This window comes from Kogia breviceps, chromosome 1, assembly GCF_026419965.1.
Source record: "Kogia breviceps isolate mKogBre1 chromosome 1, mKogBre1 haplotype 1, whole genome shotgun sequence".
In the NCBI taxonomy this organism is placed as follows: domain Eukaryota; kingdom Metazoa; phylum Chordata; class Mammalia; order Artiodactyla; family Physeteridae; genus Kogia; species Kogia breviceps.
The window spans coordinates 64,199,455-64,227,002 of record NC_081310.1 but is presented as its reverse complement, the minus strand read 5'-3'; the positions used below and the strand labels follow the sequence as shown (position 1 = coordinate 64,227,002).

The 27,548-nt window shown below is 40.2% G+C and overlaps 1 protein-coding gene across 1 annotated transcript; it reads left to right on the top strand.

Annotated features, from left to right (window-relative positions):
* The first annotated feature begins 4,057 nt into the window (after positions 1-4,057).
* IL20 (interleukin 20) lies at positions 4,058-6,907 on the top strand. Its single transcript, XM_059053927.2, has 5 exons — positions 4,058-4,213; positions 4,502-4,567; positions 4,678-4,830; positions 5,498-5,572; positions 6,830-6,907. The coding sequence occupies exons 1-5, from the start codon at positions 4,058-4,060 to the stop codon at positions 6,905-6,907; spliced, it is 528 nt and encodes a 175-aa protein (XP_058909910.1).
* Positions 6,908-27,548: the final 20,641 nt, after the last annotated feature.

The window sequence follows — 27,548 nt, the reverse complement described above, 5'->3', positions numbered from 1 at the left end:
TAAATTTACTTAATCATTACATGTAACTTAGAACAAAACAACTGGATTCTTCTTGGTTAATGAGAAGGAACTGACTGACACGGGTACAGCTTATATTCCCTGAAAGTCTTGTCAGACCGTGTTTCTCAATTTTACTTTAATCACAGTTATGGATGAGAAATTGTTTACTTACTAACAAGGATGGAAAAACAGGCATAAGCGCAAGAGATATTTAGATTAGATATTCACACGTTTTCAGCATTTATCAAGTATTACAGTGAAAAGTTACAGTCCTCATTTTCAAGGAACTTTAGGAAGACATTAAAAGACATTAAAAAGATGTGTTCTGATCAAAAGGTAGAAGAGCAAAGCATCATAGTGACATCGAATGTCAGAATTGGAAAAGATCTTATACATTATCTATTCTATTGCTCTCATTTTACAGATAATGTAAATTGACATCCAGAGAGATGAAAGAATATGCCAAAGTTATCCTGGTAACTATGGAATCCCTGAACTTAAATACAGGACTTCAGAGTGTCAGATATTGAATAGGAAAAATGTTGCAAAGGACTATATTATAATCTCTACCATCTTGACAGTTTCCAAAGCACTGTTGGAGGTTAATCTCAGGTGCCTTAATTTAATCTTGCCTGGAGGTGTGGTCCTGCGGAATGGATTAGTCCATGTCTAAGAAAATCTTCCAGTATCATTAGGGAGAAAAGGCTAAGACCCATGAAACAGAGGGCAACGTTAGACTCTCATGTGCCAAAGAAAAATCTGCTGTTGGAAGTTAGAGAAAAGAGGAATTGCTTTGGACCAAGGTAGTTCGGGCATAAAGAATTGGGTTCCACTCTTCAGTGATAAATGGAGGGAAAGTAGGGTAGCCACTGTTGGAGAGAAATGGTGGAAGGAGCAAAGGCAAAGGAGAAACAGCAGGAGGGAGTCCACAGTGTCTGGGTCTGGGGAGAAAATTGGTTAGGAGAACTGGATTTAGAGGAAGGGGAAAAAGCACCTCCGGGAATTCTCTTCCAGTTCTGTAATTCAGTGATCTTTTCTGTTCTGATTACCATTTTACCTTCCTTCTGGAAGGGAGCCAGAAAGAAAGAGGTATCCTTTAACCAATAACTAAACCAGTAATCTCCAAAGAAGTGCTTCTTAGAGGAGGAAGGCGTTGAGGTAATCCAGTCTGCAATTAAACTGCCTCAGGCCGGGAGGAAGTCCAGTGCCACCAGAGAAATTCCAAGGGAGTTTTAGCCCTCACCCGTGGGAGCTGACTTCCTTCATGGGATATATATATATATGTATATATATATATATACATATATATATATATACACATACACACATAATTGGAAACCTCTTAGCTTGAGACAGCCTCCTAGGAGATCACAAGCCGCAGTCCTTCCTGAGCTCAAGTAAGAGAGCTCCCTCTCTCTACACTATTCACATGGTTCTGGGGATGAGCTCAGTTCTCCTAGTCATCTAGCCAGGTGTGTTCAGGGCCATGTCTAAAGGAGTCCTTTTCATTAAGACAAAATATCCTAGAGAATAGGGAATTGTCATGTTTATCTTTGTATTCCAGTACCTAGCATGATATTCAAGACAGTGGGTGCTTAATAAATGCTGATCGAATTGTTGAATTTAACATATATTTACCATATACCCACTATGTTCAAGGCAACTGACATCATTCTCTATTTAAAATGAGTTGATCACTCACTAGATGCTAGGTGTACGAATCATACATCATTTTATTTAAATGTCAAAACAAATTTCTGGGGTAAGTTTAATTATAACCATTTGGGGGCTAAGGAAGCAAAACTCAGAGAGGTGAGTTGACTTGTCCAAGGTCACATAGATGGAGGGTCAGTAAGTCAGCCAGATTTACCTGTGACGTTTTCAGTTTTAAAAGCTAAAGTGCTATGCCCTGGATCCTCCCCAGTCTTGGGAAAACTGGGACAACCGACACTGATGGAGACCTTGTAGAGCAGGCATTTGGACCTATCTCTCAAACCCAGAGTTCTCTCTGATACTTTTGGGTTTGGTTTGTTTATTCCCTTTTCCTACATGTGAAAGTATCCCAGGTGAATATGAACGTAAAGTATACCGAGCCTATTGATTGGAACATAGGAAAAAAATCGGTAAGCGGTAATGATTATCAGTGCTTTACCAAGGCATTCGGGAACCTAAGGCAAACAGGAAAGATGTACACCTCTCTATATATGCTTTTTAAAGATTTTTATTCGAGTATAGTTGATTTACAATGCTGTTTTAGTTTTAGGTGTACAGCAAAGTGAATCAGTTATACATATACATATGCATATATCCACTCTTTTTTAGATTCTCTTCCCATATAGGCCATTACGGAATATTGAGTAGAGCTCCCTGTGCTGTACAATAGGTCCTTATTCGTTATCTATTTTATGTATAGTAGTGAGTATAGGTCAATCCCAATCTCCCAATTTATCCCTCCCCCGCTTACACCCTGGTAACCATAAGTTTGTTTTCTACATCTGTGAGTCTACTTCTGTTTTGTAAATAGTTTCATCTGTACTCTTCTGCATATGTTTTTATTATTTTAGGTATATTATTTTTCCAAGACATTAAGGTAGTTGAAAATTATTGAAAAATTGATAATTAGCTGCATTACAACTCACATTATTTTTAAGTTTAAATATGTTATTTATGTCCCAAACAGAATTTATTATAATTTTACTTTCCTGGTTTTAAGGGAAGAAAACTCATCACTAATATTTTCATCATATACTTCTGATACATAAAAACATAGATATGGATATAGATACATAGCTAGATATAGACGGATGGATAAACATATGTAGATATAGATGGCTAGATAGATGATGTATAGATAGATAGATAGACAGATAGGAGCACTCATTTCCCCTTTTGTCCTGGGTTCCGATATGGCTCAGCATGGCCCTGTCAGATCCTGTCTTTATTTAAATTGTTAATCTTTTGTTCATTATGGATTGTTTTCATTAATTTTGCTACTGCATTAAAGTATTATTTATCTTGATTACTGAGACTTTTGTCTCCTTAAATTTTGTGCCTGAGGTGAGTGTTTCACTCTTCTCTCCTTAATCTCAGCGCATTATCATTTTACCTTAAAACTCAGCAATTACTATAAAGTGCCCACTTACAGAGCAAGCCTCATCCCAAGAAGAAATGAATTCCTTCCCACCTTTTTCCTCTTTCTTTTGGGATTGCTTACTTGATCCTCAGCCAGAGTTACAAAACTAGGAAAGCACATACTCTTGCATTAGTCCCAGGTATGCCTGACTGCTGCCTTCCTGCAGAGGGCGCTGTAGAGTCCAGGCACCCCAGGAGGGTGGAGAAGTGTTAAGTGGAATTACGCTGATTGCCCATCAGAACTTGCCTTTCCCTGGCTGAAGGACTGTTATGAAATCATTGACTTTCTATTTGCCTTCGGGGCTGAAATAAATCTACTATCCTCAAATAACTAATCTGATCTCAGACAGATGCCAAATACAGCTAAGTTCCTCTGCCCTGGGGATGGCTGTAAAATCCAGACAATTTCCCTGAAATGCTTTTGGTGGCTTGGCAACAGCTTCTATGAGGTTCAGCTTTCCCCCAGTCCCTCTGTGGGTCTAAGGGGACCAGAAGGGTGAGCTACATTCGCATTCTGGAAGGGAAGGCTATATACGTCAACTTGCGAAAACAAGTTCTGACATTTTCCCTGAAATGTCATCCTCTATCTACTCATTGCAAGTGCCTGCTGCTCCAGGCCTTTCCTGCTGGGCAATAACGATGGGGCTGGGATGGGGAGAGAATAAAGGAGCCAGGACCTGTAGCACCAACTCATAATGAGACCCTGAACAAGCACCTGAAGGCTTCTCTTCTCTTTTTCTTAGTAAGTTGGATGAATGTGCCAGACCATCTGAAGTCAGATGAAGTTATTAAGTTTCACCAGGGAACATTGGGGACTGGGGGGAGGCATGTCCCTGGTGACGGGATTGGCTTCTTAAGGCATGAGATGGGGAAATCAATAAGTCATTCTCTTTCCTTTGAATTCTTAGCTCCTGTGGTCTCCAGAATGAAAGGCTCTGGTCTTCCCCTCTGCCTTATTTCTGCTGTCTTTTATCTCTTCTGGACACCTTCTGCCAGGCTGAAGACACTCCATTTGGGAAGCTGTATGATCACTGCAAGTCTTCGGGCAATTCAAAGTGGATTTTCGGAGATACAGGACAGAGTGCTATGTGAAGGAGGGACCCCACCTTCCACTTTGTAACTGCCTCTCCACTTTTCTACTTATTTTTCTCTGTCCCCCAGCAGTGTGACCACAGAAAGAGTCAGGGTGGGGACTTCTTACCAGGAGGATGTGTTCCCAGGAAATATCTGTAGTTCATAATTTAAAAGTGTTTTGGAGAGGGACTCTGCCCACTGTGCCATGGCAGGGAGGGGATGGGAGGTCTGGATGTCTAAGATCCTGGCAGCAGTTACTGCCCTGTACTTTTTCATCTTGCCTTCCTCTGTTTAGCAACCCAAAGATGAAATCATTGACCTCAGAATCTTGAGGAAGACTCAGCCTTTGCAAGACACAAATGTACATGCTTGGTCTGTATGAGTTCTGGGAGGAAATATGAGTTGGGGGCATCTCCATCACCCTTGTCCCTGGACACCCTCCCCCCACCAACACGCCAGTCTTCTTTGTAGTCTGCAGGTCAGTGCTGCCTCCTCTGCCATATACTGAGACTCTACCTGGACAGGGTATTCAAAAACTATCAGACCCCTGACCACCGTATCCTCCAGAAGATCAGCAGTCTCGCCAACTCTTTTCTTACCATCAAGAAGGACCTCTGGCTCTGTGTGACTAAGGGTCTTGGGTAAAAGGATCCACCTCAGCACATAGCTTCAATGACTTAGCAATCAGGCTCATTCTTAGCCCCATTTAATGGATGGAAGAACTGAGTCCAACAGTTCTAATAATCTGTGTTGAGCCATGTGACTAGGTAATAAGAACTCAGTTATATTTACTTTTGAATACAAGCTCCATGCAAAATGTCTACAGAACTATAAAGTGCTACCTATTTGATGTCACTGATAATTTTCTAGTATCCATGAAATTATGCTTCTTCTATAGGTGAGTTATCCTGCGGCATACTAGTGTATACTGAGTCCAGGCAGCTAATCAGCAGACAACCCGGACTCTATCTCAAGATAGGACCTAGGAATCCAATTCTCTCTCCCATGGGGGCTCTCTGGAGGGAGCTAGACTAGAACTGGGTTGGGGGGTGTAGGCCAGATGGGATACAGTGATCACAAACTCTTTCAGTGCTGCCTGTTTCTAAAAAGAAACAATGAACTCTATATGCTTCCTCTTCTAGCTGATGATCAGTTTAATGATCCTAAATAAGGAGGTCTGAAAAGACTTCTATAGGTGAAAGAATAGAACTTCCACCTACTTCGTGTCAATGGCAAGGGCAGAAAATCAGAATCTTTAATAAAATCTGTCATTCTTTGGTATTCTTTTCAGTATGCCCATATGACATGCCCTTGTGGGGAGGAAGCAATGGAGAAATACAGCCAGCTTATGAGCCACTTCAAAGAGGTATATGCAATTTTGGCCTTGGTTGGGATGAGTGTGTTTTTAGAACTGAGATCATAGTTGGGTGGGATAGATGTTCACACTCAAAGAAATGTTATAGCCCCCAAGTTAATGGCCCTCTGAGGTCATGTGGACTATCCCTCTGCTTTAAGCCAGGGGATACCCATTCAGGCTCTAGAAGGGTGCTGTCTCTGCAAGATGCTCTGAGAATCAAGAAGGAATAGCCATGATTCCATCAAGTCACTCCAGAGACATCTGAACTTTCCAGCTACACAAACTAGAGGCGATAGTTTTCCGACATTCACACACTTGTACATACCTTCAAAAATAGTCACTCACAATTTCATGCATGCCCATGCCATGCTGTTTCTCACCTCAATGCCTTTGCACATCTGCCGGGAAGGCTGGAGTCTGCTCCACATTCACTAATTCCTACTCATCCTTTAAGACTCAGCCTAGGCATCACCTCCAGGAAGGCACTGGCTACTTCTCTCAGAGTTAAGTGCTCCTGTCATCCTGTGGGGACCCCATCATCTATTTACCACACTACTTTTTTTTTTTTTTTTTTCTTTGCGGTACGCGGGCCTCTCACCGCTGTGGCATCTCCCGTTGCAGAGCACAGGCTCTGGACGCGCAGGCTCAGCAGCCATGGCTCACGGGCCCAGCCGCTCCGCGGCATGTGGGATCTTCTCGGACCGGGGCACGAACCCGCGTCCCCTGCATCGGCAGGCGGACTCCCAACCACTGCGCCACCAGGGAAGCCCCACACTACATTTTAATTGCCTGTCTCCCTCACTCAACTGTGAATTCCCTGTGGGTAGTGATGGTGTCATTCGTTTCTGAGTCCCTAGCCAGCCCAATGCTTAGCACAATAAATATTTGTTCCATTGAAGGATGCACAGTAGGAAACCCGTACACACACACACACACACACACACACACACACACACACACATCTTTCTTTTAAAAACAGCCTAATTACTTTGATCCCTGTGATTCAAGAGGCTTGAGTTGTAGTCCCAATTCTGCTACCCCCCTGGGCCTCAGTTTCTCGATGTAAGACTAGGGTGATTGGACTCAATGATTTTTCCTCCCTCTTATGAGATCTTGAGGTTCTATAATGTCTCTCGAGCTCTTCATTTTGAAAAAGACGCTCTGTTTACAATCTCTAATAGACCTACCAGTGAACGGAGAGGATTAACCTTGGAGCCCACATTGTCTCTTTATGAATTGCTCACCACTTCACTTGGTATCTTCCAGCTTCAGCCTCAGGCAGCAGTGGTGAAGGCTTTGGGGGGGCTAGACATTCTCCTGAGCTGGATGGAAGAGATGGACTAGGAAGAAAGTGACGCTGCTGAGAGTATTCTGGGCCAAGACTCCCAGCCCTCAGTACCCAGGAGGCATGACCCCAAACCACCATCTCTTTGTTGTATAATTTAGTGCTGGTCACTGTGTATGTTATTTATTTATTATTTTTTCCTTATTGTGATTATCTTCATGTGTTCCTATTCTTAATCTAGAGTTTTGTCAGATTTTAATAAGATCTTTTTTACTGTTGGGTGTATTTATTAGTTAATATATTTATTTTTGCTATTTTTATATTTGAAAATGAGACTTTTTAAAACAATTCACAGATTATATTTATAACCCAACTAGAGCAGGTTTTTCATAGAGTAAACAAACCTTCTAAATTCTAGAGTGGCTAGAATTTTATTAAATTAAGGACATGTTTACTGACCACCAGTGCTTTAAGAGATACTTAAAACTGAACCAATGGCTACTAAGCGTGGGTTGTGGAAGAAGAACTTCTGATGTGAAATGACAGGCTTGTCTTACAATTACTGACCACCCCTACTCAACTCCCAAACCCCAGACTTGTGTATCTTCCATTTATGGAATCTTCTGGGGCCAGAATGTATTTTTACAAATAAAGTTTTCTCCATATGATATCTGCTTGGAGTTTGAAAATGCTTCATGAGTAGAAACAATGATGGGGATAGCTTGAATCTCATATTACCTAGGGACCTCTTGCTTCTTTGGGGAAGGGAGATGCCAGTGGGAACCTGGGCCTTCTATCCCCTGCCAAATGCATCCCCAGCTCTATCTCCTAAATCACCCACAGCTCTGATCCCATGACTCTGCCCTCCACATACAGGGACTGTGACTGGGTGAGGGGCATCAGTCCTCCCTGCTTCCTCCTTGCTGGTGTTGAGTACTCTCCTCTCTGTACCCCTGTTTTCCTTCTCATTTCAGGCTCTCATATTTCTGTGTCAGAGGTCTTAATTGCAACACAAATTATAATGGGCAAGAAGCTCTATTATAAGGGCTAAGAATGCACAGGGGCAAAGTGTAGTTCCCGAGCCCTGCCCAGGGAGGTGCATGAACTCTCTTCTGAGGTCCTTCCATTTTGGATTCTGGCCAGCCTCATGGTATAGGTTGCTCCTGGATTAAGTCTTTGAGTTTGGAAACAACTATTAAGTCAGTGTTCTCGTTCCAGGCCCCTTTCGTGCTGAGCTTCCCTGGGCTTGAAGGAGCCAGAATTCTGGCCTGGACTGCTTGCCTCCTTCCTCCCCAGCTCACTTCGAATAGCATCTCAGCTTAGCAGTTTAGTTTCCACAGTTTCAGAAACAGCAGACTGACACTCCTATAGTGAGCTTTCCCACTTCTTCTGGTTTCTGCTCCAGGCCCTCATCCTCTCATCCTTGGCCCTGATGAAGTTTAAATAATTTTATTGACTTTTTTCTCATTATTAAGTAACAACTACCCAGTAGAGAAAATTTGGAAAATACAAAAAATATAAAGAAGAAAATGCAAATCACTCATAATCCTATCACCCATAGAAAACCATTCTGAAATATTTAGGTGTTTTTAAAAATATTTATTTATTTTTGTCTGCGTTGGGTCTTCATTGCAGTGCGTAGGCTTTCTCTAGTTGTGGCGAGCAGGGGCTACTCTTTGTTGCTGTGCGCGAGCTTCTCACTTCTCACTGAGGTGGCTTCTCTTGTTGCTGAGCACAGGCTCTAGGCGCGTGGGCTTCAGTAGTTGTGGCACACGGGCTCAGTAGTTGCGGCTCACAGGCTTAGTTGCTCCATGGCATGTGGGATCTTCCCAGACTAGGGAGAGAACCTGTGTCCCCTACACTGGCAGGCAGATTCTTAACCACTGCACCACCAAGGAAGTCCCTAGGTGTGTTTTTCTCCAGATCTTTTTTATTGGATTCAAATCATGATTCAACTCTGATTACCTGATTGATTTGGGCTGTAAAATTTAACCTAGGAACCTCTGGAAAAGAAGATGATAACACCTGCCTTTCAGGGTGATAGAAGAGATGGTCTTTTACGTTCCTTTGAAACAAGGCATTTTTGCTTTTATACTCCCCATTATGATCACCCTTCTTCTATCAGATTTTCCAGTTGCCTGTCTTCTGGTTTCCCTAACCAGTCTGACAAACAACTCAGCTTTAACTCTCAAGGCACAGTTGTGAAGTCAACTTCACTGAACTCAGTTTTAAAATTAGAACCAACATGAGACATGCTGAGGGTGTGTCTCAGGTTGACCCACAGAACTGAGGAGGAAGCTCCTCCCTTTGTTTTCTGGGAAACATTTCTGATTCTTCTGAGAGTCTGGGCCATGGGAAGCCTTGGTCTTCTGGAACTCCACATTACCGTGTAACCACTCCTTGCCTGTTTATTCCTCTCCCTTGCAGGACCCTTCTCCTCCTCCAAGTCATTTTTCTGGTCTCTGCTTGACCTACCACAGTACCAACAATGGGGAATTCAGCAGTGGAGGGTCAATCCAGTTTGGGGACTAAGACAGAACTTCATGAAGGTGGGCCATTAAGGGACAGACTCTAAAGAATAGTTTACAATTGTCACTTTCAATTCTAACAGTGAAAATTATCGTTGTCATTTATTAAGTACTTCTCATGTGCCAGGCACTGTTCTGGAAACTTCACATACATTATCTTATTTAATCCTTAAAACAATCCTGTGAGGTAGGTTATTATTACCAGTTTGCAAGGGAAAATGTGCTCAGAGATGGTAAGTAGTCTGTGCAAGGGCAGAACCAAGCGTTGAATACAGACACCCTGATACCACAGCCCTCTATGCTTTCCCACTCTACGGTCTTCTTTCCCAACAGTGGCATCTAGTGTTCAGAAGCTCAGTGGGAAGGAATAATAAGTTTGGGCTTCATAGAGACATGAGTGAAAATCCTGACTCAGACACTCACTATCTTAGACCAGTGACATAACTATCCTTAGTACTATCCTTAATTTCTTCACCTGCAAAGTAGGATTATACTACTTATCACGCTGAGTTGATGTGAAGACTAAACAAGATTGTCATAACTAACTTGCACAAGCATATATTAAGTATCAGGTACTGTTTTAAGTGTGTTGCAAGTGCCTGCTCATTTAATTTGCATGAGAGCATGATGAGCTAGGTGTCATTGTTATTCCCATTTTACAGATGAGGAAACTGAAGACCAGAAAGGTAAAGTATCTTGTTCAAGTTTATAGCTAATAATGGCAAGGGTAAAATACGATAGAGTAGGCAGCCTGGAGAACCGTGCATTTAACCACTTCACTTTGCTGCCTGGCTGGAATGCCCAGTACGTAGAGAGCACTTGATCAATGGAGGCTCTGGATATAGCAGTGCTTCTGCCTGAAGGGGAAAGTGATGAGCCTTCCTGCCAAGCTGTAGCACTATTAACTTCCTGGTGCAACTTATCTCTGTTACATCTGTACTGAACTTCCTTTTTCCATGGATCTGAACCTTGTTTCCTCAACAAGCAGAACAAGTTCCTTTGGAGGTCATAAGATAAATATTGCTAAATCTCAGGTTGACCTATCAGTTCTGACTATTCTTAGCTGTTAGACCTTGGATTGAGAATCTTAGACCGCTCTACTTCTCTGGGCCTCAGTTTCTGATGAGAGATTGCATATAAAAATAGACAATGTCTAGACCATGTATAAAAGTAAACTCTGATTCACAATCTGCAGCAACCAGCCCAGGAAACCAATCCATTATCTGCAGTAAACAGCCTAGGTAGCCAGTCTGGTATCTGTAAGTCAGACTTGTATGAAATCAGACCACAATCTCTAGCAACCAGCTCATGAAGCCAAACTATAACTCCTGTAGCCACTGGATCCAAATGACCAGGATTTGATTAAAAACCAACAGCTTCCCTAATTTTTGTCCCCACTTCCAACCTAGCATGAACCAGAAAAAGCCAAATAATGCACCCCTAACCAATCACATAGGATGCTCTGCTTCTAGTTAGCCTACTGATGGCTTCCCTACACCAACAGCCTCCAAGCAAGGCATACCTTATGGATTCTTTGTTTTCTCCAGTAAAGCTTTCCCACTTCTGCAGGCCTTTGAGTCTCTGCCAAAACATGTGATGGTGGCTGACTCTCTTTCTATAACAAGCTCTGAAAAACTAACCTTTGCCTGTTCTCATTTGTTTGGTCTTCATTTACTCCACATTGCATTTGTAGAATGAAAGAATTGGGACAGATGATTCTGAATTCTAGAAACTGGATGTGCTATTGCTGTCTCAGGAGATCAGATGTAGCTACTGCTGCCTTAATTACCAGAGGGGTTTGCATGGTTCCTGTATCATCAGCTTTGGATTTCGAATTTGAGGTGAGCATATCTGATTGGAAAGACCTAGGTGATGCCCTAGATGCCAGGGAGGCTGGACAAGCCGTCCCTCTGATGGGAGGTGGGCTCAGAAGGAAGAGCATCCCCTAAACTTAGGAATGAGATCCAGTTGCAGGGTGACTAAAAAGGGTAAAAAAAGGCTTCTGTATCTCTCATTTCCACCATGCCTTGGGATTGACCCAATTCCCTGTTTTCAAGGATTCAGGCCTTCTCCAACATGGTCCAGTATAATTTTGTCTGCTCGTTCTTCTTCCATACAGATGGAGAGCAAACGGACCATTCCTGCAGGACAGGACTGTGTCTTTTCAGCTTTTTAGCCTATCCCATCTCAGCAAAAATTACTTTATTGATAAGGACTGAATTCAAAAGCAGGAGAATGGAATGTGTTTTTAAAAATTAAAAAAAAAAAACAACTAAATGAAATTGGTTTCTCTATGTGTGTGGCTCTCAGTTAATTTTTTCATGAATTAGTGGCTTTGGCTTTTGCTAGAAAATAGATAACACACCCTGCAGACTGGGCCTTGCCAACAAGAGGCAGCAGAACAACAGTTGGTGAAAGAATGAACTAATAGGGCCACTCCCCTAATTCACTGGAAGTCTGGCAGGTTGAACACTCTCCTGTTCAACCCAACTGTCAGGAGCACAATGAGTCAGTCGCTTAACGGGAAGAGGGTAGGAATCAGAGACCTACCCTCTGAGGCAGGAAGGAAGCAGGAAGCTGTGGATTAAAACCAGATTGCTAATAGCTTTCTGATTAAATTCTTTGTCTCACTGAACGTTAGAGGTGGGCAAGAATTTACAGATCACTTTGAGGTTAACTGAGGTTCAGAGACGGAAAGTGAGTTGTCCAAGGTTACACAGTGAGTTATGGCAGAGTTGGCATTAAAACTCATGTCCCTGTATTTTCAGGATCACTAAATCTCAATTCAATTAAAGAAGAAGTAAAAATCGCCCAGATTGGAAATGCAGAAGTACAACAGTCTTTATTCATAGATGACATGCCTATCCAGGGAGAAATATCCAATGGATTTACAAAAAGCTAGTAGAACTAATAAGAAAGTTTCATTTGGTAGAAGGATATAAGATCAATATACAAAGATCAATTGTATAAATAAATTTATATTAAAAAAAAGATCAATTGTATTTCCATACACCATCAATACACAAATGGAACTTGAAATTTTAAAAAATACTATTTAAAATAATATCAAGAAGTTTGAAATCCTTGGAGATAACTCAAGAACAAAAGATGTAAAAGAGCTCTACACTAAAAACTGTAAACCATTGCTGGGAGAAATGGAAGATTATTTAATAATGGAATGATGCACTATATTCATAGGTCTCAATATTATTATGTCAATTTCCCCCAAATTGATCTATAAGTTCAATGCAATCACAATATAAGTTTCAGTAGCCTTTTTTTTTTTTTGGTAGAAACTGACAAATCCACTTTAAAATTCATATTAAAAAGCAACAGACCTAAAATAGCCAAAATAACTTTGAAAAAGAAGAACAAAGTTGGAGGATTAATATTATTAGATTTCAAGACTTATATAAAGCAATGGCAATGAAGGCAGTGTGGTATTGGTGTAAAAACAGACAAATAGATCAATAGAACAGAATGGAAAGTCCAGAAAAAGACCCACACAACTAGGGGCAATTGATTTTCTACAATAGTGCAGAGGTAATATAGTAGAGATAGAATAATCTTTCAAGAAATGGTGCTAAAATAATTGGATATTGTATAGAAAAAAATAAACTTGGCTCTATACTTTGCTTCATATATACATGTTAACTCAAAATGGACCATCATCTAAATGTAAAATTTACCACCATAAAAGTTCTCAAAGAAAATCTGAGGAAAAAATCCTCCTGATTTTGAGTTAGCCAAAGATGTCTTAGATACAACACCAAAAGCAGAATCCAAAAAAAGCAAATTGGTATATTGGACTTCACTAAAGTTAAACACTTCTGCTCTTTAAAAGACATCTAAGAAAATGAAAAGACAACCCATAGTCTGGGAGTAAATACTTGCAAATCCCTATATATAATAAGGGATGTGGGTCCAGAAAATATAAAGAATACTCAAAACTCAAATATAAGAAAACAACCCAATAAAAATTTAGCAGGAGATTTGAATGGACCCCAAAGAAGATAAATATACGCAAAATTAAGACAAGCACATGAAAAGGTGCTCAGTATTGTTTGTCATTAAGTATATGCAAATTAAAACCACAGTGAGAGAGAGTTGAAGATGGCAGAGTAGAAGGACATGCTCTCATTCCCTCTTGCAAGAGCACCGGAATCACAACTAACTGTTGAACAATCATCGACAGGAAGACACTGGAACTCACCAAAAAAGATACCTCACATTCAAAGACAAAGAAGAAGCTGCAATGAGATTGTAGGAGGGGTGCCATCACAATAAAATCAAATTCCATAACTTCTGGGTGGGTGACTCATAAACTGGAGAACATTTACATCACAGAAGTCCACCCACTGGAGTGAAGGTTCTGAGCCCCACGTCAGGCTTCCCAACCTGGGAGTCCGGCAATGGGAGGAGGAATTCCTAGAGAACCAGACTTTGAAGGCTAGTGGGATTTGATTGCAAGACTTTGACAGGACTTGGGGGAAACAGAGACTCCACTCTTGGAGGGCACACACAAAGTAGTGTGCGCATCACGACCTGGGGGAAGGAACAGTGACCCCACAGGAGACTGAACCAGACCTACCTGCTAGTGTTGGAGGGTCTCCTTCAGAGGCAGGGTGTGGCTATGTCTCATGGTGAGGACAAGGCCACTGGCAGCAGAGGTTCTAGGAAGTACACCTTTGCGTGAGCCCTCTCAGAGTCCGCCATCAGCCTCACCAAAGAGACCTTGGAGGCTCCAGTTTGGGGTCACCTCAGGCCAAACAACCAACAGGGAGGGAACCCAGCCCCAACCATTAGCAGACAAGTGGAATAAAGTTTTACTGAGCTCTGCCCACCAGAGCAACAGCCAGCTCTACCCACCACCAGTTCTTCTTATCAGGAAACTTGCACAAGTCTCTTAGATAGCCTCAATCACCAGAGGGCAGACAGCAGAAGCAAGAAGAACTACAATCCTGCAGCCTGTGAAACAAAAACCACATTCACAGAAAGAAAGACAAGATGAAAAGGCAGACGGCTATGTACCAGATGAAGAAACAAGATAAAAACTCAGAAAAACAACTAAATGAAGTTGAGATAGGCAACCTTCCAGAAAAAGAATTCAGAATAATAATAGCGAAGATGATCCAGGACCTCGGAAAAACAAGGAAGGCAAAGATCAACAAGATGCAAGAAATGTTTAACAAAGACCTAGAAGAAGTAAAGAACAAACAAACAGAGATGAACAATACAATAACTGAAATGAAAACTACATTAGAAGGAATCAATAACTGAATAACTGAGGCAGAAGAACGGATATGTGACCTGGAAGACAGAATGGTGGAATTCACTGCTGTGGAACAGAGTAAAGAAAAAACAATGAAAAGAAATGAAGACAGCCTAAGTGACTTCTGGGACAACATTAAACACAACAACATTCACATTATAGGGGTCCCAGAAGGAAAAGAGAGAGAGGAAGGACAAGAGAAAATATTTGAAGACATTATAGTCGAAAACTTACCTAACATGGGAAAGGAAATAACCACCCAAGTCCATGAAGCACAGAGTCCCATACAGGATAAACCCAAGGAGAAACATGCTGAGACACATAGTAATCAAATTGGCAAAAATCAAAGACAAAGAAAAATTATTGAAAGCAGCAAGGGAAAAATGACAGATAACATACAAGGGAATTCGCATAAGGTTAACAGTTGATTTCTCAGCAGAAGCTCTCCAAGCCAGAAGGGAGTGGCATGACATATTTAAAGTGAAGAGGGAAGTAAATGAATGGGAAGATGAAAGGGAAGAACCTACAACCAAGATTACTCTCCCCTGCAAGGATTGAATTCAGATTTGTTGGAGAAATCAAAAGCTTTACAGACAAGCAAAAGTTAAGAGAATTCAGCACTACAAAACCTGCCTAAAACAAATCCTAAGGAACTTCTCTAAGTGGGAAACACAAGAAAAGAAAAGGAACTACAAAAACAAACACAAAACAATTAAGAAAATGGTAATAGGAACATACATATTGATAATTACTTTAAACGTGAATGGATTAAATGCTTCAACCAAAAGACACAGGCTCACTGAATGGATACAAAAAGAAGAACCATCCTTATGCTGTCTACAAGAGACCCACTTCAGATCTAGGGACACATACAGACTGAAAGTAAGGGGATGGAAAAAGATATTCCATGCAAAAGGAAATCAGAAGAAAGCTGGAGTAACAATACTCATATCAGATAAAATAGACTTTAAAATAAAGAATGTTACAAGAGACAAGGAAGGACATTACATAATGATCAAGTGATCAATCCAAGAAGAAGATAGAACAATTATAAATATGTATGCACCCAACATAGGAGCACCTCAATACATAAGACAACTGCTAACAGTGATAAAAGAGGAAATCAACAGTAACACAATCATCGTGGGGGATGTTAACACCTCACTTACACCAATGGACAGATCATCCAAAATGAAAAGAAATTAAGAAAACAGAAGCTTTAAATGACACAATAGACCAGATAGATTTAATTGATATTTATAGGATACTCCATGCAAAGACAGCAGATTACACTTTCTTCTCAAGTGCGCATAGAACATTCTCCAGGATAGATCATATCTTGGGTTACAAATCAAGCCTCAGTAAATTTAAGAAAATTGAATCTTTTCTGACCACAATGCTCTGAGATTAGAAATGAATTACAGGGAAGAAAATGTAAAAAACACAAACACATGGAGGCTAAACAATACGTTACTAAATATGCAAGAGATCACTGAAGAAATCAAAGAGGAAATCAAAAAGTACCTACAGACAAATGACAATGAAAACACGATGATCCAAAACCTATGGGATGTAGCAAAAGCAGTTCTAAGAGGGAAGTTTACAGCTATACAAGCCTACCTCAAGAAACAAGAAAAATCTCAAATAAACAATCTAACCTTACATCTAAAGGAACTAGAGAAAGAAGAACAAACAAAACCCAAAGTTAGCAGAAGGAAAGAAATCATAAAGATCAGAGCAGAAATAAATGAAATAGAAACAAAGAAAACAATAGCAAAGATCAATAAAACTAAAATCTGGTTCTTTGAGAAGATAAACAAAATTGATAAACCATTAGCCAAACTCATCAAGAAAAAGAGGGAGAGGACTCAAATCAATAAGATTAGAAATGAAAAAGGACAAGTTACAACAGACACCACAGAAATACAAAGTATCCTAAGAGACTACTACAAGCACCGCTATGCCAATAAAATGGACAACTTGGAAGAAATGGACAAATTCTTAGAAAGGTATAACCTTCCAAGACTGAACCAGGAAGAAACAGAAAATATAAACAGACAAATCACAAGTAATGAAATTGAAACTGTGATAGAAAATCTTCCAACAAACAAAAGTCCAGGACCAGATGGCTTCACAGGTGAATTCTGTCAAACATTTAGAGAGGAGCTAACACACATCCTTCTCAAACTCTTCCAAAAAATTGCAGAGGAAGGAACACTCCCAAACTCATTCTATGAGGCCATCATAACCCTGATACCAAAACCAGACAAAGATACTACAAAAAAGAAAATTACAGACCAATATCAGTGATGAATATAGATGCAAAAATCCTCAACAAAATATTAGCAAACAGAATCCAACAACACATTAAATGGGTCATACACCATGATCAAATGGGATTTATCCCAGGGATGCAAGTATTCTTCAGTATATGCGAATCAATCAATGTGATAGACCATATTAACAAATTGAAGAATAAAAACCATATGATCATCTCAATAGATGCAGAAAAAGCTTTTGACAAAATTCAACACCATTTATGATAAGAACTCTCCAGAAAGTGGGCATAGAGGGAAACTACCTCAACATAATAAAGGCCATATATGACAAACCCACAGCAAACATCATTCTCAATGGTGAAAAACTGAAAGCATTTCCTCTAAGATCAGGAATGAGACAAGTATGTCCACTCTCACCACTATTATTCAACATAGTTTTGGAGGTCCTAGCCATGGCAATCAGAGAAGAAAAATAAATAAAAGGAATACAAATTGGAAAAGAAGAAGTAAAACGGTCACTGTTTGCAGATGACATGATACTCTACATAGAGAATCCTAAAGATGCCACCAGATAACTACCAGAGGTAATCAATGAATTTGGTAATGTTGCAGGATACAAAATTAATGCACAGGAATCTCTTGCATTCCTATACACTAATGATGAAAATTCTGAGAGAGAAATTAAGGAAACGCTCCCATTGACCATTGCAGGAAAAAGGAAAAAATACCTAGGAATAAACCTACCTAGGGAGACAAAAGACCTGTATGCAGAAAACTATAAGACATTGATGAAAGAAATTAAAGATGATACCAACAGATGGAGAGACATAGCATGTTCTTGGATTGGAAGAATAAATATTGTGAAAATGACTATACTACACAAAGCAATCTACAGATTCAATGCAATCCCTATCCAATTACCAATGGCATTTTTTATAGAACTAGAACAAAAATCTTAAAATGTGTAAGGAGATACAAAAGACCCCGAATAGCCAAAGCAGTCTTGAGGGGAAAAAATGGAGCTGGAGGAATCAGACTCCCTGACTTCAGACTATACTACAAAGCTACAGTAATGAAGAAAATATGGTATTGGTACAAAAACAGAAATAAATGGATCAATGGAATAGGACAGAAAGCCCAGAGGTAAACCCACACACCCATGGTCAACTAATCTATGACAAAGGAGGCAAGGATATACAATGGAGAAAAGACAGTCTCTTCAATAAGTTGTGCTGGGAAAACTGGACAGCTACATGTAAAAGAATGAAATTAGAACACCACACACAAAAATAAACTCAAAATGAATTAGAGACCTAAATGTAAGAGCAGACACTATAAAACTCTTAGAGGAAAACATAGGAAGAACACTCTTTGACATAAATCACAGCAAGATCTTTTTTGATCCACCTCCTAGAGTAATGGAAATAAGAACAAAAATAAACAAATGGGACCTAAGGAAACTTAAAAGCTTTTTCAAACAAAGGAAACTACAAACAAGACAAAAAGACAACCCTCAGAATGGGAGAAAATATTTGCAAACAAATAAACGGACAAAGGATTTATTTCCAAAATATATAAACAGCTCATGCAGCTCAATGTTAAAAAACAAACAACCCAATCCAAAAATGGGCAGAAGACTTAAATAGACATTTCTCCAAAAAAGACATACAGATGGCCAAGAGGCACATGAAAAGTTGCTCAACATCACTAATTATTAGAGAAATGAAAATCAAAACTACCATGAGGTATCACGTCACACCAGTTAAAATGGACATCATCAGAAAATCTACAAACAACAAATGTTGGAGAGGGTGTGGAGAAAAGGGAACCCTCTTGCACTGTTGGTGGGAATGTAAATTGATACAGCCACTATGGAGAACAGTATGGAGGTTCCTTAAAAAACTAAAAATAGAATTACCATATGACCCAGCAATCCCACTACTGGGCATATACCCAGAGAAAACCACAATTCAAAATGACACATGCACCCCAATATTCATTGAAGCACTATTTCCAATAGCCAGGTCATGGAATCAACCTCATTGCTCATTGACAGATGAATGGATAAAGGAGATGTGGTATATATATACAATGGAGTATTAGCCATAAAAAGGAACAAAATTGGGTCATTTATAGAGATGTGGATGGACTTACAGACTGTCATACAGAGTGAAGTAAGTGAGAAAAACAAATATCATGTATTAACGCATATGTGTTGAACCTAGAAAAATGGTACAGATGAACTGTTTTGCAGGGTAGAAATTGAGACACAGATGTAGAGAACAAACATATGGACACCAGGGGGGAAAGCGGCGGGGTGGAGAGGTGGTGGTGTGATGATTTGGGAGATTGGGATTGACATGTATACACTAATATGTATAAAACGGATAACTCATAAGAACGTGCTGTATAAAAAAAAAACCTAAAATTCAAAACAAACAAACAAAACACCCACAGTGAGATACCACACTATACCTGTTAGAATGGCTAAAATTAAAAAGACTGACCATATCATATGCTAGGGGAAGGTGTGGAGGAAATGAAACTCATATGGGCTCTTGGGAATATATAATGATACAACCACTTTGAAAATAGTTTGGCAGTTTCTGAAAAAGTTGAAGAAACAGCTGCCATATGACCCAGTCATTCCATTCCTAGGTATTTATCCAAGAGAAAAGAAAGCATATGTTCATGAAAAGACTTGTACATAAATGTTCATGGAAGGTTTATTTTTAATAGCCCCAAATTTGAAACAACCTAAATGTCTACCAACAAATGAATGGTTAAACTGTGATGAATATATTCATTATCTTGATGATGGTGATGGTTTTCAGTTGTACACATATGCCAAAACTTGTCAAATTGTACCTTTTAAACGTGCAGTTTATTGCATGACAATTGTATATCAGTAAAGTTCTTTAAAAATAATTCAATTTGAGGTATTTTCTCTTTCTAGGCTTTGTGGAGGTTAGAGGCATATAAAGAGAGTGAGGTTGGTAGGACAAGTCACTGCCAGCAATATAAGACTCAATGTAATTAAGGAAAGACCTCTATGTGGGGAGATGAGGGAAAGCTTTCTGAAGGAGGGATCCTTGAATTAGACCATGAAGGATGAGCAAGGATGCTAGTGAGTGGCATAAAATGACAAAGGACCTGAAGTCCTGCTACCCCAGGGAAGTGGTTCTGTCCTGTGCTAATATCAATATTCTCACATGTATAGCATATGGCAGTTCAAAATACCTTTATTTAACTTATTTATTTATGTCCCACCTCCTATCAAAGTGATCAAGAGTGGCTTATAAGGATACATGCAATACTGCAGGATTTAAGGAAAATAGATGCAACACTTGGAACACAGATAATACAATGAAGTTGAGCTAAGATTGTTCCACAAAGGACATGTCATAAGGTTCTGAATCATAACTTTCTAGAAGGATCAAGATTTGGCTCTGAGATTTATCGAGGCTGGAACAAACGGGGAAACATGGTTATTACAAAACTCACTAAGCACTTTGTCTGCGTTATCTCATTCCATCCTCAAAGATGTGCCCAGCAGGTGTGTCTTTCTTGTTGGTGGCAGAACACAATGGTTTTTCTGAGCTGTTGGGGAGCTAGGGAATAGGTGGGAGAATCTTCCTTTTGGTCTGTTTTGCCTGAAAGAGGAAACAGCCACTGGCTTTTAGATGAGTCTTCTCACTGAGAAGAATTCAAGAACAGTTGGAAAAATCAGGAAATATGAAAAAAAGCAACTGTTTGAAGGTTTTGAAGAGATAACAAGACAGGCATAATTCCAGGGCCAAGATTTGGGAGAGGGAAATCCAGAGAAGTGAGCCCAGCACTGGATACTGCTTTTCCCTGAGGAAGGTCATCCAAATTCAGAAAAGTTGATGAAAGGCTGGGAAACAGAAGATGTGCCCAATTTGCCACAAATTTACAGGATTGGGGAAATAGCAATAGGTGCTTGAGCCTGCTGATGAGGGGTCCTCATAACCTCCCTACCAAGCTTCCCGTTGAGATCCCAAAGTGCTACCCCTAGGTGTCATGGTAACCCATGGTAATCCCCTAACAAGGACAGAAAATCAGCTTCTAATGATCTCATTCTGTGATTGGATTGAACTAATGTGGAATTACCAATCCCCTACCCTCCTTCCAGAAGCAAATATAAATCCACCTCAGAGGACGATAATATCCTAAACTTGAAATTATCTTTACAGCTTTTCAAATACAATGTTGGGGAATGTTTAGAATAGGCAAAACCATAGGGACAGAAAGAAAACCAGTTTTTTCCAGGGACTAAGGGGAGAGAGGAGTGTGGTGTGATCCTAATGGGTATGAGGTTTCTTTCTTGGGTAATGAAAATGTTCTGAAATTAGATAATGGTGCTGATTGCACAATTCTGTCAATATACCAAAACCCACTGAATTGTACACTTTAAAAGGGTGAATTATATTTCAATAAAGCTATTATTTTAAAAATGAAGGGCTTCCCTGGTGGCGCAATGGTTAAGAATCCGCCTGCCAATGCAGGGGACTCGGGTTCAAGGCCTTGTCAGGGAAGATCCCACATGTCGCAGAGCAACTAAGCCCGTGCACCACAACTACTGAGCCTGTGTGCCACAACTACCGAAGCCCATGCGCCTAGAGCCCATGCTCCACAACAAAAGACACTGCAATGAGAAGCCCGTGCACTGCAACGAAGAGTATAGCCCCGCTCGCTGCAACTAGAGAAAGCCTGCGTGCAGCAACAAAGACCCAATGCAGCCAAAAACAAAATAAATAAATAAATAAATTTATAAAAAATAAAAATGAAGATGAAGTAAAAACATTTCAGATCAACAAACTTTAGAGGAAAGTAGAAATAGTTAAGGTATAATGATTTTAGGACAAAATGATTTGGTTTCTTAGGAAACGATTTAGTTCTCATTTACTTTCATTACAATTGTTAATCAAAAAAGAGCCCACTCAATGAATTCTGGTCTTGACGTTTTCATATATTCTCATGTGACTTCTCTTGGGGCTAGACTATTAGTTTGGTTAAGTTTTCTAAATATTTTTCCTTTTTTATTGATGTATAATTGACATACACTATTATATTAGATTTAGGTATATAACGCAGTGATTCAATATTTATATATATCATGAAATGATCCCCACAATAAGCCTAGTTACCTTCTGTCACCATACAATATTATTACAATATTGTTGATTATATTCCCTATACTGTACATTACATCCCCATGACTTACTAATTTTATAACTAGAAGTTTGTACCTCATAATTTCCTTTATCTATTTCTCCCACCTTTCTATTTATCATTTCAAAGCAACTTCACAAGTTCTCTAAACAGATTGATAAAAACTGGGATGGGCCATAGTATATTCTGGCATATTCTACTGTTTCCATATGGAATACTAATATGAGCACTTTAAAATTTTTTCCTAAACAGAAGGTCATATAGTTAGAGGTTAAATGTTTTTTTGTAGCTGTATCAAGCTCCTTTCATTAATAAAAGGCATTAAATGTGTCATGGTAATGTACAAAAATACTATTAATAATGTTCTAAGAATAGCTAACTCTTTTTCATGCTTCCTAATGTGTCAGGCTGTCTTCTATGTACCTTGCATGTATTTTCTCATTTAATCCTCTCATTTAATCTCATTTAATACCTATGAGATGGGTAGTGTTATTCTCACTTTACAAATGAGGAAACTGAAGCATAGAGGAATCAAGTGACTTACCCATGGTCACACAGCTCTAAGTCTCAGATCCAGGGGTCCACAAACAAAGTGTGGCTTCGTAGCTGCATGCTTTCTGGTGCACTGTACTGCCTCCCATACACCCAGGCTTGGAGTCAGAGACCTGGGGTCAAGTCTAGGTAGTCCCATTTTCTAGCTCTACGAGCTTCGGCAAATTCCTGTTTAGTGAGGTTTTCCTCTTTGCCTTGGCTTCCTCATTGTTAAAATGGAGATAATGATGCATGCTCTGTTTCACAGGGGTTTTGTGAATATCAAATTGTGGAAGTATTTAGTAACATACTACACAACAGCCTGGCTGGCTTACTGGACTAGTGCTGAGACCTACCCCTAACCATTCCCCCACACACCTCTAAGAAATGTTGAATTCCAGTCCCATGCTACCAGAAGCTTCCCAAACCCATCACTCTGGAGGTATATGGGCATCCTGGGACCAAGAAAGTCTCTGAGTGTAAACTGGAAAAGTTGCTTCATTGAACTCTGTAATACTTTGGGCCCAAACATCCTATTAGGGGTGAATATGACCTTGCAACATTTTTTGCCTGGTGCAAGTTGGTGCTGAGAACCTGGTGAGGAGAGTCTCATTCTCACCGTCCCTGGGGCAGCCCTTGGAGCTTGCCATCATTGGCTCAGCCAGCTCTGATGGCATGGATGGTTCATGGACAAAGCTATAACACCCCTCTGGGAATTCTCAAAACACTCTAGAGAGTGGAGCCCTGCAAGAGCCTGCTAGCTTTATATCAGCACTGGGGACCACAGCACTTTGAGATTTTTAATTTCTAATTTTTCATCCCAGGTTAACGAAATGTGGAGTTTCAGATTCTGTTATTCCAGGTTATTTTAATTCTTATTTTATTGTGGGAAAGCAGGATTCACTCAACCAGGATCAAGCAATTAGATCCAGTAGATCAGCTTTCTGGTGGGGCCATGTCTCTGGCCTGGGAAGAGACGTGGTGACTTCAAGGCAGGAACTAGTCCACAGAGGGAAACACCCTGTCTTCATTTTCATGAGTAATAACTTTTTCCAAGAGGATATTTTTTGGAAGTTAAAGTCAGGGTCTGATTGGAGAGAGCCCCACTCACTATTGCTGGAAGCAGCTTCTACTCTTCACCAGTCCTTTGACTTTTGATAATTCCCTGGATTTGATCATTTACCTGTGGGCTAGGGCTGAAGATAAGAAGCCAAAAAAATCTATTAGGGGTTAAGAACCCAAATCATTTCTCATTTCCAGTACCATATGTAAGCGTTTTCAGGGACACAATCTCTACTTTCTCACATTCTGGGACATGTTCAGACCTGCTGGGCCTTAGACTGCCTTGCTTTGAAGGTTTTACAATCCAGGTAGTAAGTGAGTGTGTGTGTGGTGTGTGTGAGTGTGTGTGTGTGTGTCTGTTGGCTTGTCCAAAACTTTTTACTGGCACCTGTGAGTACAAGAGTCCTCTCCGTCACTCCTGCCAAGAGCACAGGGCTCTCTCTTGCAGACAAGGATTTCAGACTTCCATCCATGCTCCATTCCAGAGCTGTTTCCCATTTGTGTGACTCCTGAGTGACTGAACAGCCAATTCCTGGATCCCAAAGTGGTCAGCATCATGCCATAACCTGACCTCATCCTGCCAAATGCATAGTTTTCATTGTATTCAAGGAGAAAGCAGTACTTTGCATCAAAGAAGAATTTTGAGACTCTCTGTGACTTATAATGAGTTGTCTAAATAGCATGTAGAATAACAGTTTTGTCTACAGCAGAGTCTACATTCATTTTCTGATAGTTGAAAGGGACTTTAAAAGTGTTTAAATCCCTCTCTCCTCTAACATTCCTTCTGTATTAGGTTAGGCTATGTTATACTGCTACTAACCAAAGATAATTATAGGGGTTAAGGAGTAATATGATCAGGGTTGTGCATTTAGAAAGATCTTCTGGAGTAGTGTGCACTCGGTTGTAAAGAGGGATGAGACTGGGAGAGAGACTATAAAACAGATGAAATAGGGACATTTCTCCCTTTGGCAGAATGGTGTGGGTGGCACAGAGAAAGCATGAAGGCAGAAGTATGGAAGCTCTAGAATGGGACTAAGAGTTTCTTATTCACAGACCCAGGACTCTCTCTTGTGCTGGCCTAATCACAGACTCTGTTTTCCTGGGATTCTACAATCAGATGGGTGGTTATAGTATAATTTCATGAGTTTTTACTCTCATACTACGGACACATGCAAAGCTGGTCCAGGTGTTTAATAAGACCATGGGATGCAAGGTCATGTCTCCCAACCGAATGGTTGTTGCCTGAGCAAACTGGCCAACACTTGGCAAAGACCTGTTTATAAACAGCCCAGGAGGCTATTGGGGTCTGTACATAATTAGATTTGGGGATCAGTCATATGAAATGCACTTATTCAACAAATGCTCACTGAGCACCTGCCATGTGCCAGGTTCTGAGGGCCATTCTGAGATGGAGAAAACTCAGAGCTGGTCCCTAGGGAGTTCATGGCCTGGTGGACAAGATAACCAGGGCACAGGGAGCAATGACAATTGTGCCATCAGAAAAGAGCACAGGAGTGGAGTGACTGCTGCTGTCTAGGACTCTAAAAATTTCCTTGTAGGTCTAGAGAATGAATTTGGCTAGGAGGTAGGTGGAGGTACTATTTCGGGAGCATTGACGCTGATGAATGACTTGGGATGGGATACATCACATTCCCACTGAAGCCTTTTCCCTCTCTTCCTCCTTTTCTCCCTCCCTCCCTCCCTCTCTCTTTCTCTTTCTTTCTTTCTTCCTTCCTTCCTTCCTTCCTTCCTTTTTCTTTCTTTCTTTCTTTCTTTCTTTCTTTCTTTCTTTCTTTCTTTCTTTCTTTCTTTCTTTCTTTCTTTCTTTCTTTCTTTCTTTCTTTCCTTCCTTCCTTCCTTCCTTCCTTTCTTTCTTTCTTCCTTCCTTCCTTCCTTCCTTCCTTCCTTCCTTCCTTCCTTCCTTTCTTCTTCCTTCCTTCCTTCCTTCCTTCCTTCCTTCCTTCCTTCCTTCCTTCTTCTTTCTTTCTTTCTTTCTTTCTTTCTTTCTTTCTTTCTTTCTTTCTTTCTTTCTTTCTTTCTTTCTTTCTTTCTTTCTTTCTTTCTTTCTTTTTCTTCCTTTCCTTTCTTCCTTTCATAAAACATATCTGTTAGAAAAATCAACCTTAAAAAAAAAAAGCAACCTTGACTATGTGAGACACAGATTGGCACAGGGGACATGGACTATAATTCATCACCTGGATCTACTCAGGAGACTCTGTAACTATCATTTTCCCCAACCCTGCACACTGCTGTGTATTTATTTAAAATACTCTTGCCTTGGGACTCAAAGTTGACGCTCTGCAGGCTGTGGGAGGGTACAAGAGCCTGACTCCTGGGAGGCAGTTGCAGTTTTCAGAACTGCATGTCTCTTGTGCTTCTGTTTCTTGTGACTGGCCAAAGTCTTTGCTTAGAAAGCTGAGACCCAAGTCCTTCACCCCATTTCTCCATTCCTGTCTGTAGCTCCCAGGGCTCAGTAACACTAGGTTAACTTACATGCCCTGCAGCTGTATTTAAATTGTTGTTGTCCATTGATTTCCATTAAATTTCAAGCAAAAGAACAGTTATCCTCCTTCTTCCAGCAACTTCCAGAACCTTCTTCTCCTTGGTCCCCTACAGCAGCTGTGTGGCCATAGAATTAGTGGAGGTCACAGTGGTCTCCAGCAGGTGCCCTCCCTTTATTTTTGCTGGCAAACTCCTACCCAGGCTTCAAGCCTTAGGTCAAATGTCACCTCCACTAGAAAGCTTCTCAACCCCTTCCAGCACCATCCAAGACACACCTCACCGAGATTCTGCCTCACATTTATGTTTCCATTGGCTCCATCCTTCTGTTAGTGGTGTTAACACATTCCCATGACTCGTGTTGCAATTGATCTGTTTGCAAGTGTATCCACTCTACTGACTCATTAGAGCACAAATACTGTGTTTTCACTCTTTTTTTTTAACAGCTTTATTGAGATATAATTTGCATACCATAGAGTTTATTGTTTAAAGCGTACAATTCAGTGGGGTTTAGTATATTCACAGAGTGCATCACTATAATATAATTTTAGAACATTTTTCCTTACCCCCCAAAGAAACCTTGTACTCATTAGCAGTCACCCCCAATTCCTTCTAGCCACCCAGTCCCCAACTCCAAGTCGTAGGCAGCCAGTATTATATTTTCTGTCTCTATAGCTGTGTCTTTTCTGGACATTTTATAAATTGTTATCATAGTCATTCATTTTTTGTATAGACTTTTCTGACACTCAGTAGGTGCTTAGGAAATTTTTGTTCATTAAATGTGTGAATACTTGCAAGATTGAGAAGTTGATGAAGGGTGGAACAGAGGAAAGAATACTGGACTGAGAGCCAGAAGACCTGCACTCTAGTTCTGATTCTGTCATTTATTTATGTGACCTAGGGAAGATTATTTGACTTTTCTGATGCTTAGCTTTCTAGTCTGCAAAGGACAGTTAATAATATCTATCCTCTTTCTCATAACATACTTGTGACAGTGAATATCAAATGAGAAATTTCACTTGGGGGTACTTTGTACATCTGAGCATGCTGTACAGATGTAAGAATGATCTATGTTTGTTTTCACTCTCATCCTTTGAAATGCCTGTAATAATAAATCATTTATTACACTAGTGACAGAGGACAAGGTGGAACGGCAGACTGCCAGTCTAAGGGGGCCAACCAGTTGACACCCACCCCTCATCTCTGCTCCTGGAACGACGGCAGCTGAAACAGGAAAAAGGACTAACAAAAGCCCAGAAATCCCACATCTTTCAGTGCCTGAGTTTCCCAGCCAAATAAGGAGATAACAATCCATTTTAGAGTGAAGATTAAATCA